This window comes from Palaemon carinicauda, chromosome 15 (genome assembly GCF_036898095.1).
Source record: "Palaemon carinicauda isolate YSFRI2023 chromosome 15, ASM3689809v2, whole genome shotgun sequence".
NCBI classification, from domain to species: Eukaryota; Metazoa; Arthropoda; class Malacostraca; order Decapoda; family Palaemonidae; genus Palaemon; species Palaemon carinicauda.
Window position 1 is genome coordinate 18,109,930 of NC_090739.1, and position 15,921 is coordinate 18,125,850.

At 42.7% G+C, this 15,921-nt stretch overlaps 1 protein-coding gene across 1 annotated transcript in view; it reads right to left on the reverse strand.

The window, feature by feature from the left end:
- LOC137653900 (protein argonaute-3-like) overlaps nt 1-15,921 on the reverse strand; it is a 189,921-nt gene that overhangs the window by 150,351 nt on the left and 23,649 nt on the right. The window contains exon 3 of the mRNA XM_068387527.1: nt 11,050-11,208. Within this exon, the coding sequence (XP_068243628.1) occupies nt 11,050-11,208 (159 nt within the window). The remainder of the gene's footprint in view (nt 1-11,049; nt 11,209-15,921) is intronic.

Genomic DNA, 15,921 nt, shown 5'->3' on the forward strand with positions numbered 1-15,921 from the left:
TCTGATATTTCGCGATATCCCTGGTTCTTTTATTAGGGATATTCGCTCCATGAGTTAGAATTCTGGGTACCTTAAGGTAAATTCTCTGGGAATATCGCCGTAGTTGTAATATACCCAAGGAAGCTACCCTATAGGAACTTCCATCAGGACGACATGGCTTGAGCACAAAAAATAGGTTATTACAAATATTTTACTTTATCATGTTACAGTAGTCTGTATAATACTGTAAAGTTCAGTACAGTATGTTGTTGTTATAGTCGTGGCAATGAAATTCTTACGAAACAAAAACACGGCATTCATTCGATTACAACAGCTGATTCTCTCTCTCTCTCTCTCTCTCTCTCTCTCTCTCTCTCTCTCTCTCTCTCTCTCTCTCTCTCTCTCTCTCTCTTCGTGTTATACAATACTTACATTTAGATGAAGATACTAAAATTAGTTTTCTTAGTGTCAATTAAATACGAAACGAAAAAATTATGCCGAGTTTACATCCATTTCAATCGTTGCTAAAAATACGGCATCCGATTTCATCAGCAAACCACTATTTTTTGGGAAACATCATTTTATTCTAGAAAATTGCTACTCTTTAAATAGTTAATTGTACATTAAGAAAGCGTGTACTTTTGTTTTCAAATTTCAGGTGTGTTTTAAAAATAGAGTATTGTTGACTTCTTTTTGTTTTACTTTTGGCTGTGATTAGATCAGCTGACGTCTAGCTGCCGCTCTTGAGAGTGTACGAATACACTAACAAAGTATCGTTTATACCATTTCTTAACTTATTCAAACCGTCTACAGTATACAGTTGATATTACATAAGCACCAATGTGTTATAACCTATCAAATTTTTTTGTTTATTACATTTAAACCCCCCTCTCTCTCTCTCTCTCTCTCTCTCTCTCTCTCTCTCTCTCTCTCTCTCTCTCTCTCTCTCTCTCTCTCTCTCTGTGGGCTACTTTTCACTACCTCCCATTCCTTACCTCTCTATCTCTCTAACAAATGATATCTTTGTTGCTCCTCAAAGTTTCATTTATATTGAAAATCAATCATGATTCAATTTTCCTTACTTTCTCCAATCTCGCACCATCGGTCATATCGCGGTATTTTCGAAATTTCCGGAAAATCCGCGATATATGTATATACATGCGTTGTGAAAAAAATCCGCGAAGTGGTGAATCCGCGATGGTCGAACCGCGAAGTAGCAAGGGATCACTGTAGTGGTTTTCACACGCCCCTGTTGTATACACGACACCCACAAGGTGATCGCGCGAGGGTAGTAACCTCTGCATTCCATGCTTTTATCTTTCTCTAGTATATTTGGAAGATTTATATTAGAAAAGTGTAAAGAAGGACTTCTTTCACCGGGCGTCACAGGTCACTTCCCAGAAATAGATTTTTCCTTCGTCAAAATCCCTTTTGTAGAAATGATAGTTAAGAAAAAAGAAATAAAATAAGAAAAAAGATAAATCTCGTCTTCAGTCAACAATTTCCATTACTATTAAGTTTTCGTCTGATGGGTGGGGCTTTGTCGAAGGCGGAGAGACTTTCTCTGTGATTGGAAGACTGTAACAGCATGGAAAAACAATAAAATAGACCTTACATATTCATAAATAGACCTTATATAAACATGAATAAGGACTAGAATCACAAGTATTTTGGTTGGAGGTATGATATGTCTCACAACTGGGGGTGTCCAAGGAGTTGAATAATGTTACCATTGGCTAGAGAGAGTGGTGTGATTATCTTATGGTAACATAAAAATACTAAAATAGCTCTTACATATCCAGAAATAAAGGGTATAATACCAAAAACTTTGTTAGGTGGCTGAAGACAGGAGGAGGATAGACTAATATTAGGGGGAGGAGATATTTTAGTGAAATTTTCCTGAGTGTGAACTAGTGATATATAACCATGTGCTATACTCATTCTTAGCTTATAAAAACTATAATAATAATAATAATAATAATAATAATAATAATAATAATAATACTGATAATATTATTATCATTATTATTACTAGCTAAGCTACAATCCTAGTTGGAAAAGCAAGATGCTATAAGCCCAAGGGCTCCAACAGGGGAAAAATAAGCCCAGTGAGGAAAGGAAATAAGGAAATAAATAAATGATATAAGAAGTAATGAAAAATTAAAATAAAATATTTTAAAAACATTAACAACATTAAAACTGATACTGTATTTGATATATAAACAATAAAACGGATTTTGAGCAAAGCGAAAAATCTATTTTTGGGTGAGATAGCCATGTCGTCCTGATGGAAGGTTCCTTTAGGTAGCTTTCTAAGGGATATTTGCTACAATGATACTTCCAGAGAATTAACCATAGGTCTCCAGAATTGTAACTCCTGGCACGAGTATCCTTAATATAGCTTTAAGGATATCGCATAATATCAGGGGATGTATTTTTAGAAACGACACATAGCAATCTTCACCCCAAATAGATTTAACACTTTGAGGGGGAAGAGTGGCGAACGACAGGGGAGCCATTATCAAGGTATCCGGTGGACCTCCTCTCCGTACTACTACGACCCATCATTCCTAAATTGCATTTAAGCTGGAATAGCTGCAGATAGAGTAGTCTCAGGTGGGATCATTTAAGAAAGAAGGGTGGGTCCATCAGGACAACATGGCTATCTCAGCCAAAAATAGATTTTTCGCTTTGCTCAAAATCCTTTTTTTGGGCTCGGCCATGTCATCGTGATGGAAGCATACCAGAGAATTAACTTGAAAGTACTATATCTGTGGGTTTGTGTAAGTGCCTTTACTTTGAATGAGTTCCTTATATGGTCTGCTAGACCCATATATGACATTACCGTTATTTGTCATATCCACCAAGCTTGAAACTAGCTTAGGGCTTCCTGCCCCCTGCAGGGAAAGTGTCAACTTTGACTATAAGGATTCAAAGTTTGTATATCTGTAAGAATGAAAGGGAAACTTTCTAGGGATTACCTTTTCTTGCCTTGGACATCAGTACGTTCAAGGTTCTATTTTAAGGAATACAATAAAACTCTGGGTTCTTTTATTTCATTAACTGAGGGTTAAAAGAAGACGCAGATACATTTTTATATTTATTTTCATAAGCAAAATAAATTATAAATGTATACATCACAAAGTAGAAGTCTAACCTTGCATAGATAAACATCATGGTTACATATATTTTTGACCTGTAAGGGAAGAATATACATATATGAATTCATTATTCAATGCCACTCAAATGAATGTGAAGCTAAACATGTCTAGTTTCACTCAGATGTTGGACATGCATCAACACTGTCTTCAAATGTTCACACGGCACTGGTGTTATTGGTTAGATTCTGCACCTGTATAGAACAGTCTATTAATCACCGAAGTGATTTTCACTAGAAGGTATTAATACCTATTCACCCGATGCACTGTTGAGTCCCAAACCAGTCCACTGTTCATCACAGCACAAGACGACAGGTTTTATGAAACTACCTGCCGCCACCACAAAGTGTTTTATCTCGTGCACTTGCTTCGCATAATGTTTATAGAAGACTTTGGATGATTTCCACCCTGTACTGTATATGAGCAGAGCTTCTCAAAATCCATGTGTTGAAAGAAATTCAAAGAGGAAGCAACTTTCCTTGGATCGTGACCTGCGGGTGTGCTGTCAGGATCCGCTCTGCGAATAAAGTGGGTGAGTTTCTCTCCCAGTTGTCTTAGGGATAAGTTCGATCCTGAGGTTTCGCCTCAGAAGAGCTGTCCCTCCTTGAAGTCTGAAGTTCTTCGAAGATAGACCTTGAGACACTCTACTGGGCATAGAGAGACATCTTCCTTCAATGAGCAGATTCTCCAAGGACCCCACCTTTAGGTGGGCAGCTCGTTCTTGGCGAGAAAGGCAGGATCAGGGAAGAGATTCAGTTCTCCTGTGTCTAGGAACTGAATATGGCCTTCATTTCGGGATAAGGCCACTTTCACTAACTCTAGCCCTTGAGGCTATTGCAAACAGAAATATAACCTTGTGTGTTAGATCCTTTAGGGTGCAATCCTCATTGTTCAGATTCGAAGCATAGTGCAAGACTTTGTCCAACGACCATATGATGGGCTTTGGAGAGGTTGCCGGCTTGAGTCTAACACATGCTTTTGGTATCTTATTGAAGATTTCACTTGCGAGGTCCACCTCAAAGGCATATAGAAGAGGTCTAGTCAAAGCCGACTTACACGCAGTTATTGTGGTGGAAGCCAGGCCTTGTTCGTGTAGGTGGATGAACAAAGAAAGACAGAAATCTATTGATATTTCTGTTGGTTTCTTTGCTTTCACAAAGGAAACCCACTTCTTCCAAGATGATTCATATTGCCTCCTAGTTGAAGTTGACTTGTACTCTTCGATAAAGTCAATTTTGTCTTTTGAGATCCCAAACTTTTTCTTCGCTGTTAGGGCGAGAAAATCATGAGATGTAGGTTGTTGGTTCTCAAGGATGAAGTGTAAACAGTCGACTTCTGAACCAGTTGGGATAAAACTGGGTTCGGCAGAGGAAACAGCTTCAGTTTCAATTCTAGAACTAAAGGGAACCTTCTGGGCCATTTGGGGGCCACTACTGCAGCTGTTCCTCTGAAGGATCTTAGCTTGTCGAGGACTTTTAGCAGGAGATTGGTTGGTGGAAACACATAAATCCGGTTCCATCTGTTCCAGTCGAGAGACGTGGCGTCTATCGTTTCTGTTTGAGGGTCCACGTAAGGGGCTACATAACGAGGTAGTTTCTTGTTGTCGCTCGTTGCGAAGAAGTCGATCTGAAGTTCCAGGACTTTTTCCGAGATGAAGGAGAATGAGTCTGCGTCTAGGAACCATTTTGTCTATTGGCTTTCGCCTGGATAGACCGTCCGCCGTCACATTGCGGAACCCTTGAAGGTGAACTGCTGATAAATGCCATCCTCTCTTCCTTCCCAGGTAGAAGATGGCTAACATCACGTGATTGATGTGAGGTGATCTTGAGACTCGTCGATTTAGACATTTTACTATCACTTTGTTGTCCAGGACCAGTCCGATGTGGACTGCTCTGCAAGGGGATAGTTTCCTCAATGTTAGGAGGACTGCCATAGCCTCAAAAATCTTAATGTGAAAGGTTTTGAACTGGTGCGACCAATTCCCTTGCACTTTCCTTTCTTGCGAATGGCCTCCCATCCTTCCAGGGAGGCGTCCGTGTGTATCACCACTGATGGTTGTGGTGGTTGCAGGGGAATTGTCCGTGCTAGGCTCTTGGCTGTTGACCACAGCCTTAATAGCGTGCACAATCGTGTCGGGGTCAGCCTTCGTTGATCTCTTCGAGCGTTTGATGTGTATCTTCTCCAGACTCCTGACGCATCCTTTAATCATGCTTTTAGCACTGGGTCTGTCACTGCTGCAAACTGGAGAGAGCAAAATACTCTTTCCTGTTGGCATCTTGATATCCTCTTGTGTTGGATTAGTCTCTTGACAGATCCCGCTATCTCTCTCCTCTTCTTTAATGGAATGGAGAGGTGGTGTGACTGTAAGTTCCAATGGATTCCTAACCATTGAAACTTCTGAGCTGGAGAAAGGCGAGACTTCTTGCAATTGATCTTGAAGCCCAGGTGCTCCAGGAACTGGATCACCTTTCCGGCCGCTTGCAGACAATTGGTCTTGGATGCTGCCCACACCAGCCAATCGTCCAGGTATGCTACTACTTGAACTCCCTCAGAGCGTAGCTGCTGGACGATTGTATCTGCTAGCTTTGTGAATATCCTTGGGGCTATGTTTAGCCCAAAAGGGCATGGCTGTGAAGACAAATTTTGTCTTCTGTAGTCTGAATCCTAGGTAAGAGGAGAAGGGGCGACTGACTGCTAGGTGCCAGTAGGCATCTGCCAGGTCTATTGAGACTGTGTACACCCTTTTGGGTAGAAGGGTCCTTATGTGTTGCAAGGTGAGCATCCGGAACTTGTTGTTCTCGATGAAGTTGGTTAGTGGAGACAAGTCTAGAATGACTCTGAGTTTGTCCGAGTCTTTCTTGGGAACACAGAACAGCCTTCCCTGGAATTTGATGGACTTCACTTTTCTTATTACCTTCTTGCTCAAGAGTTCTGAGGTATATTCTTCCAACAAGAGGGTGGAGTGTTTGAAGAATTCTGGAAAAGGGGGTGGAATTTTGTTCCATTTCCAACCGAGTCCATTCGTGATTAGGCTGTGGGGCCAGGGATCAAAGGTCTAACGATCCTGAAAGTGGAAGAGTCTGCCTCATACCTGGAACCTCTCATTGCTTAGAGGCTCCTGAGGACTTGTTTCCGTGACTGCATCCTCCTCTACCCCTTGGGGGGTTTCCGGAGGAACCTCTTTTTGGGACTTTACCTTTGTAGGGCCGAAAGGTGGTCGCGTGCCTCTCAAAATCTGGGTTAAAGACAGGTGACTGGGCCACCAGCTGCTGAGGGACCATCTGGAAGGTGGTTTGCGGCTGGGCTACCATTTGAGGCACCGTGGAAGTTGTGCAGGTCTACGTGGTGTTCTTACCTTTTTGTTCTTAGGCTGGGGACCACTGTCTGAGGAAGATTTCCTCTTTAAAGACATGCCCCACTTTTGGAGAAGGTTCCTATTCTCCGTGGCGGCTTTGGCAATGACTTCTTGGACCACATCTTGTGGGAAAAGGTCTTTGCCCCAGATGCATGATGAGATCAGCTTTCTGGGTTCGTGTTTCACCGTTGCTGCGGCGAACACTTGCTCTCTACAGGTCCTCCTTGACCTGACAAAAGCATTAAAGTCCTTCACAAGGGTACCTATGTGGGACTTGGCTAGGACCATGTACATATCTGGGAGGTTAGTTAGGCCTGCACACATTTCCAAGCAGTTCTGATGAGACAAGGAGGCGGCAAGTCTTTCTTTTGTCTCCTGTTCCCTTCTCAAAATATCATCTGGCAACTTTGGAAGGTTCTCATTGCACTGCTGGCCTGCTATCTCCGAATCCAACTTCGAGACGGAGAAGTTTAGATGTGCCTCTTTCCACTACTCCTCGCAGGTGGGCATAGCAAGAGATTTTTGTTTGCATTCCTTTAGAATTGGGCAGGGTTTGCCCTCTTTGACTGCTTTAATGACACAGTCGAGGGCTTTCACCGAAAAGGGGAAAGTCTGTAGGAAGGAGCAATGAAGGTTGGATGCCTCTTGCTCAATGCTGAGACTTTGGAGTTGGTATATCCAGCTCCTTTCAGGGTCTTGGTAAGGATGGCTTGTGCCTTGTCATGTTCGAAGACAATGACTTCCTTCGGTACCGTCTCCTCACAGGATGCAGGTTCATCTCGCAGTTTCACATAACAATCTGGGTATGCTGAAAAGCTGGGCCAGAATTCAAGATCTTCAAGGGGTTTGGCCCCCAACTTCTTGGAGATGTAAAGCTTCCCATTCATCGTGGGCATGTGCTCCGTATACCTCCAGGGGTTGGTTTCGGAGCAGTGAGGGAGGTCAGATACTTTAAGGGGCTTAGTAGAGCCCCTGGAAGCACCAGGGCGTTTCCCTTGTACCTCTCTTCTCGTCTGCTTGATGTCTTGCTTCATCTCTTCTTGTTCCTTCCGGAACACTGCCAACATCCGCTGGATTGACGCTAGGAGCGCCTCGCTCCTGTCGACCTGTGTAGTCGGTTGGGGAGTTGGGGCTGAAGAGGTTGACGTCATAGGTTGATATGCCATCAGGGTGAACTGGGGGTCCTCAGTCACCGTCGAAACGGAGACTTCTTCCTCCGTTGGTGGTTGAACCACATCTTCTTCAGGGCCTTCTTGCAGTAGGTCCTGTTCGGTGTTGGTAGACACCTCCGATATCCGTTCTTGGTGGATGTCCATGCCTTCAAGTGCCTTGTTAATGTCCACGTCAATCTTCAGTTGAATGAAGGGAGGCTAGACCTGTTCCCGGGGCACTGCCACACTGGATGGAGCCTTAGGGAACAGAAGGCACCTAAGAGATTCGTTAGGTAGGAAAGGTCCTGGAGAGTTCTTTTAGAACCGTCTTACCCACCTACGAAGAGTTTCCCTTGCTGTATCCCTTGCCTCTGTGGTGGCAGGGATATCTTCTCCAAAGCCGTTGGTCAGCAAGGTCGAGCAGTTGGAGCAACCCTTCGGGTCCCAGTACCTCAGGGATTCAGATACAATGCAGCAGGGGGCATGAGACCTGCACATCGTATGCCCACAAAAGTCCTTACTCTTGTGGTTGCAGAACACAACTGCTCACGTCACCATTGGCTCCTCCTGTAAAGGAAAAAAAGGTAAAATGAGTATACAGTTGTTTATATCATTGATATAAATGCATACTTTTAACAGTAATACTTACTATTATATTTGATAGCTTAGGATAGTAAGCTAGAAAGGAAATAGGAAAAAGACATATCTGTGTTTCCTCTCCCAGGCAATCACTGAGACCTCTGTCAATATTAATATTTAAATTCCCTATAAGGGAGAATACAGGGCGGAACGACTCCCATACGTAGAGCCGGAGTTAGTAAATATTTATACTAACTTCTCCACCTAAAGTATATTAATACTGAACGGTGTTTTATATGTGTCCTGATGATCAAAGGATTCATCTGGGTATTGAGGTATTACTCAACCTCAACATGTTATGCAGTCCCAATAATAGACTGTGATAGGATACACAGAGTATGTTAGAAATACTTGTACTACTGTATTGTTGTATACTGTAGCTTTACCGGTATACTACCGGGGTTAGGCTAGTGCCTGGTGGCGCTAAATGATAGAGAGAGAGAAAAGATAGAAAGGAGGGTTTCCTATTATTATGGTTTAGCACAACAACTGGAAGTGTAGGAGGGCTACTGCCACCTACTGTCTCCTTGCCAGAATGAGAGTTCTGATGGAAGGGGAGGTTATGGTTTAGCACAATAACTGGAAGTGTAGGAGGGCTACTGCCACCTACTGTCTCCTTGCCTGAATGAGAGTTCTGATGGAAGGGGAGGAATCTATCTGATTCTAGCTTCCATGCATACAAAATTTTTGCCGCCAGGTGTACTGCCGGTTGCAAGGTTTGTGGATGGCAGGCCAAGAGAGGACTGAAGAATTCTCAACAGTATGTTGGGTTTCCCACCGGCAGCCGTCAGGGCCGGCTCAGTCTTTTCCCGCTGGGGCATTCACCTCCGGTGAAGGAAGGAAATAAGGAGGAAATGACCGAGGCTGCAACCTAACCGCCGCTGGTAGGGTCCCAGCCGGCAACGCAGTCAACCCGGCAAGCCAGGATGACTGTCAGAATACCGGCAAAAGAATGTTGTGACGGCTAGGCCAACACTAAAGGACAGAGGGGGGAGGGGAAAGGGTCTTATACTTCACAGGGGAGAAAGGCGGCAGCAGGTATGCCGCCTACTTTCGGCCGTGAACTAAGGAAGCATGGCTTCCTGTGCCAATGACATTGTGGGCGGCAGGGGAACAAAGATTCCCCTGTCGGCAACATTGTCGGCTGCAAGACAGTACACCCGGAGCTACCATCTTACTCTCTCTCTCTCTCTCTCTCTCTCTCTCTCTCTCTCTCAGAAAAAATTAATTGATGTCTTTAACACTAACAGTGAAGAACAAAAAAGAGAGAGAGAGAGAGAGAGAGAGAGAGAGAGAGAGAGAGAGAGAGAGAGAGAGAGAGAGAGAGAGAGAGAGAGAGAGAGAGAGAGAGAGAGTATTTATTTAAAGAACATGTTATCACCATGTCTACCTTCTCGCCGATCGTCCGTCTCCTCCTGGCGTAGCAAATCCTACACCTGCGTTGGCCTGTCTCTAAGGTAAAGTGACAATAAAACACATTTTTTATTTATCATCTCTATATAATTATCTTTTTTACATGCTTCTTTCATATTATGCAGTTATGTTATTATTATGTGTAATTATATGTAGTAATTTATTAAGGAGTTAATATAGGGTTTTGGGGTGTGGAACGAATTATACAAATTACAGTCTATTCTTATGGGAATATTTGCTCCAACATACGAAGCAGTTTCTGGAACGAATTAAGATCGTATGTAGAGGTACTACTGTATAAGAAAAAGTAAGTTAAAAGATAAAAATTAAGGGCAGTCCAGAATAGGCAAGGAAGAGCGGAAACAACCGCTCTCCATCCGAGCCAAAAGTAAAGCGAGCTAAATCACAGTTGTGTGAACGGGAGAGGTAGCAAGCTAACCCCGCTAACTAGCGGTGTGGGTAGTTAACCCTCGCTAAATTTTAATGGCTCGTCATTTCAGCTCCGCCGAAAGTATAACCCCTAATAAATAGCGTGGTTTGTATTCTAATTACAAAACAAATTAGTCTTAAAATTTTGCCCCTTACATGGAAATTTACAGTATGTACTGTAAATGACCATTCAAAGAAATAAGGAGAAAATATGCGCTGAAACAATTTATATACAAATTCGATATGATATGTCAGAGAATTCAGTATGATATATCAGAGAATCATAAAAAATGGTAGAATTACTGCATATAGGATACTAGAATAAATATATCTTTCCCCAGTACCCAGGTCTGAAAAGAGTTTAGAATAAGACCAGACATGCTTGCGTGAATATATAAAAAGGACTTTCTTGCAATAAAACATTGTTTTCATTTCATAAAACCTATTCAAAATAACAAATTTGGAAGTAATTTGTATTTTTTCCTGGTACAGTATACAAACCTGGAGCTATTTATACAAAGTGGGCCGCCACCCTGTCCCCCGAGAAGTCCTGCCATACAGCAAAGTGGTTACTCAGCCAAGACGTGTGAGTGAGCGGGGTAGCCAGTCTAACCCCGCCCGCTAACTAGCGGATGGGGTAGTTGTCCCTCACTAAAATTATCATGGCTTTGCCGATTGTATACCCCTATAAATAGCGGAGGGTTTGTATTTACGCCAGAACAAACATGAAATGTAGTTCTCATCGCTACAAATACAGTATCCTGAAATTTTTAAATTCCAAGCCAAAGACAGAGTTTTCTCTCCTTATGCTTTCTGGCCTTATGAAATTAAAAACCTGTAGATAGTCCTCAACTCGTATAAACTGTGTATTAAGACTCAAAGATATTTTTTTCTTATTTCTTACCAATTCTATAGAGTACGTTACCTGCAAAACATTTGCTGGTTCATCCTTTCGTACACCACGCTGCGAAGCCCGCAGGAAGCTTTGTAATTCACTAAGACTTCTTTTGTTGACAACTTTAAGGATTACATTATAAATGAGCGGCTTTCTTCTACTTCCAACACCTCCAGTCGACAAAGAAACCTGCTCAAGGAAATAATTGTTACTGATGATGCAAATTAATAAAAATCTTCGATAAATTCAAATGCAACATGAATGATATATTATTGAGCTATAAACCCAGGGGCCCCAACAGGGAAAATAGGTCAGTGAGGAAAGGAAACAAGGAAAAATAAAATATTTTAAGAACAGTAACAACATTAAAATAAATATTTCCTATATAAACTATAAAAACTTTAACAAAAGAGAACTGCAACCCAAGACAGTGGAAAACCATGGTATAGAGGCTATGGCACTATCCAAGAACAGAGAACAATGGTTTGATTTTGGAGTGTTCTTCTCCTAAAAGAGCTGCTTACCATAGCTAAAGTCTCTTCTACCCTTACCAAGAGGAAAGTAGCCACTGAAAAATAACAGTGCAGTAGTTAACCCCTTGGGTAAAGAATTGTTTGGTAATCTCAGTGTTGTCAGGTATAAGAGGACAGAGGAGAATCTGTAAAGAATGGGTCAGACTATTCGGTGTATGTGTAGGAAAAGGGAATGTGAACTGTAACCAGAGAGAAGGATCCAATGAAGTACTGACTGGCCAGTCAATGCTAATGGGTAATGAGATCGTTCTTCAAAAATCCCAAATCTTTAAATTAAAATTGTATTTTTCCTAACTATACAAACCTGAGTTCTTTAATAGGAGTAAGACACCAGTGAGGCTGAAGCTGTCTTAAAAATTTTACAATGTAGTTACTGTATAACTACTGACGGGTGGTGGGGATGCCCTGCTTACCTGCCAGTCAGCAAGATTAGCACTTTTGAACTTTAACTACCTCATTAAATGAGTCAGCTAGACACGCATTTTTGACCTTAGGCCTGGGACTTGCAGAGCAGTTGAGGCGGGAAGTGTACCTAACGACTCAGATCTCTGTACAACACATCTCAAAGGCTCATATGGGGAACCCATAAAGACTTCAGAACACCAGTGACATCCCAATCAGAGGGGCTAAGTTCCCTGAATCGGCAAGAAGGCTCGAAGCTCCTTACGAGCAAAGACGATTCCCTCGAGGAGCAAAGGTCTGTGTCCTTCAATCTGAGGACTGGCTTGAGGCTAAGAGATAAACTCTCACCACTCAGACTGAGAGGTGCTTCTCTCAGCGAAGGAAGATGAAAAAATCAACAATTAACTGCAGAGGCTCTGATCGGAGAAATGTACCTTCTACGAAACTAATCACAGAATATGAAACCCACTTTCCCTGGTAGACAGCTGCAGGGAACATTTGCAGGTTTCCAGAAACCTCCTGAGCAGTACCTTGCATAAAGTCTTCTGCTCGGAGATGCTTGTCTCCACCCATGAAGTACAAGGGACTCCACTGGGGGATGGTACCTTTGATGTTGAGCTGACAAGAGAAGTGGGGCATTAGGGTAGTTCTCTCAGCAACTTGACTGGTACATCAACATGGATACCATTTGGCATGAGGGAGGAAAGGCGTACATGTTCAGATTGTAATAGCAACTTGAGTCCTTCGGGTGTAGACCCCACTCGTCATTGATTGTGTCCGAGAACCAAAGCATCTCTGGAGGTGGGGAGTTGAGTGAAACTCCCCTGGTGAGGTTTTCATTGTTGACCCACCCGGAAAGATGGTTCCCAATACAGTATAGCACAAAATGGTATGAAAGATTTTTGGCTGCCGACCAGTGATGCTAAACACTACTGAAGTGATCGCTGGTTCAGAAGTTCATGTAGAACGATTTTCTCAGAGGAAATATATCCATAGAGTTCTCACTTGTACAAGAATGGTTGCACTACCCCTTGGACCCCACTGCTTATATCATCTGATGGGAAGACTCTTGCTGCTGCCATGTATATCAACATGCAAAGGTACATTTCTGGGTCGACCTGTGACGCCCGGTGAAAAGAGTCCTTCCTTACACTTTTCTGATATAAATACTTCCAAATATACCAGAGACAGTTAAAGTATGGAATGCAGAGGTTACTACCCTCGCGCGAACACCCAGTGGGCGTCGTGTATAAAGCAGGGGCGTGTGAAAACCACTATTCACAGGCTGTCTTCCATTTAGATAATTCCTTCATCAAAGGGAAGGGCCGTAACAGAGGCCCTAGCTACCTTACCTGCGCCACTCTACCGACGCCCGATGCTAGCGCCCTCTGATCTACATCCTTCTGTTGGACTTCGTAAGCGTCGTTTTGTTTTCTGTGTGCCGCTTGGTTTTTGCTCTGTTTTTGTGAAGTTTCATCATGACCGAGGCTCTCCTTGCTCCTGCACCAATGTTAATTACCATAGATTGTTTTGACAGATTTGTTTGTACCGGGCTAGTGTTATCTTTAGTTATTTTAGTGTTTTTAGTGCTTTCGGCTTTGGCCTTCCACGACGATGACGGCCATTGTTCTTGTTTACAATTTACGTTTAACTTGTTTTGCCCGTTGGTACTCTTGTCATCTTAGGTTCATTATACTTTATATTCTTTAGGCCTTATGCCATTTATATTATTATCATTTTGAACCATATATATATCTGTCTTGGTACTTTTTATCGCTTACGAGTCCATTGTCTAGTCGAACCAAGAATAGCGTTCGGGGCTTTGTTATAGTTGAGTTATTCCGTTAGGCAATATCATAATTTCGACAATTTTCACTCTTGTTCGTTCTCGTTTCGCTATTCTTCGTTCGTCTCTTTTTATTGTTTTTTGTTGGTCATGGACTTTTATATGTATTTTATTTAAGGTTCGTTTTAGTTTTCGTTATAGTAACCACGAGAGAGAGAGGCTAGAGTTCCCGTTTTCTGTTCATACGGTCACGTGTCTCCCTCTCTCTCTCTCATTTATGTTAGTTATACCTAGTACGAGAACTGGAGTTCCCGTTTTCTGTTCATACAACCACGGGTTCTCCCTCTCTCTCTCTCTCTTCCCCTTGCGGGAATTACGCTTTGTTTTTTTATTTACATGTTTATCTTGTGGTTACTTTTAGTGTAGTTTGGGGCTAGTGTTTTATACAGGTCCTGTCGTGTGTGAGTCTTTTATATTGGTTTTCTGGGCTCGAACCTGTGCCGCCCAGTGAATAAGCTCCATTTAGCACTTATTCTTAGGTAATTTACTGCTAAATATACCAGAGAAAAAATGTAAAGGAGTGCTAGGTTAACTAGCTCGCTCACCTATTGGTGTCGGTATAAAATTGGGCGTATAATCCAGAGGTCCCGCACTATTTAGATTCATCCACGACAGAAACCCCAATAGAGGAGAGCCGTTCAACCTCACTCGGTACTACTAACACTGCATCCGCTCAGAACCCAACTCCTTTTAGCACGTCTTGTGTTGTAACCCGCTTTTTTGTTGTGCTCTCGTTTTTCCACTTATTTTCATTGGATTATGGCTTCTTCGTCGGTTTCCCAGGAGACACCGTCTAAGTTAAGTACCAAGCTTGGTTTTGCTGTGTTTTGAGCAACCTAGATCGTTTAATATTTGAATTATAGGAGTTTATTCTCTTCGTTCATATCGATCTTGCTTGATTCCACTTACAGTTGGTACTCCTGTTTGGAGAGCTTTTAGTTTCACTCGCGGTGTTACTATATGTATTATTTTTATTATTAAATTTTATTTGTTATTGTGGATATTCATTATTTAGCGTTTAGAACCCTCGCGGTTCACTTTTTGGGCCGATATCATTTACGTATCGTTATGGCTGCCGACCTTCGTTGCTAGGCGGCAATGTTATGTTTTAAGCCATCAGGTGTGTCTTTTGTGATTTAATTATTATGTTGCATGCCTTGCCCAAAAATTTTTATGTGTTTATTTTATATTATTAACGCTATCACTATTATAATGAATATTGTGCTATTACTCCGTTTGATCTGTCTGGTTGGGGATCGTCAGTTGGTAGCCCTGCTGCTCCGTATCACGTGATCCTCCCCCATGCTCCCCCTCTCGCTAGGTGGGCGGCTAGGCTTCTCTCCCCCCCTCCCCTAGGGGACCGTTGCCTTCCCTCCTTTTAGAGGGGGTAGTTCAGTGTTTATGGACTTTGTCCTCCGGGTGTCCCGGCGGGTTCGTCTCTGTCTAGTCTGGTTGGCCACCGGTCAACAGAGTTGGATCCCGGTGCACCCTATTTTATATTCACTTATCACACTGGTTTATGTTATATGAAACCCTCTGGGTTCGGTTGGCGGTTCTTATCTACAGTTCCGCCCCCCCTATTAATTTATAACAGTTCCTATGATTATATATAATGATTATATGACAGATCACTATCCCGGAGTTCCTATACGAATTGGTTTTGATACTTTTATTTCCCGGCCCGGAGCTTAGCCTCGCCCCGGGAAATCAGACACCATGTGTCTCAATTTCTTGTTGTTGCATCCTTTTTTATGCTCCCGGCTCGACCGGAATGGATGGCTATACTTTAGTCTTAAGCTAGACTTATGTTTAGGCCCGGGTCCTCCGGACCCGCCCCTACTTAAGAATTTTACAGTTAAGCTTTAATCTTGTGTTAGGCTTATGTTAGGCCCGGGTCCTCCGGACCCGCCCCTACTTAAGAGAATTACAGTTTCTCATATACTATTCTTTTTATAGATGGTGCATTGTCAGACGACGGCCTGTGCAGCTGTTCTACATCAGCCCTGCGGCCATACCGTCTGTCGGTCTCACGCCCTCTGCGGAGTGCAGCTGGAGGATGTCGTGGTATGGCACCCGGATAACTGTGTGGTCTGTTTTGACCTCGTTACCACCCTTGGATCT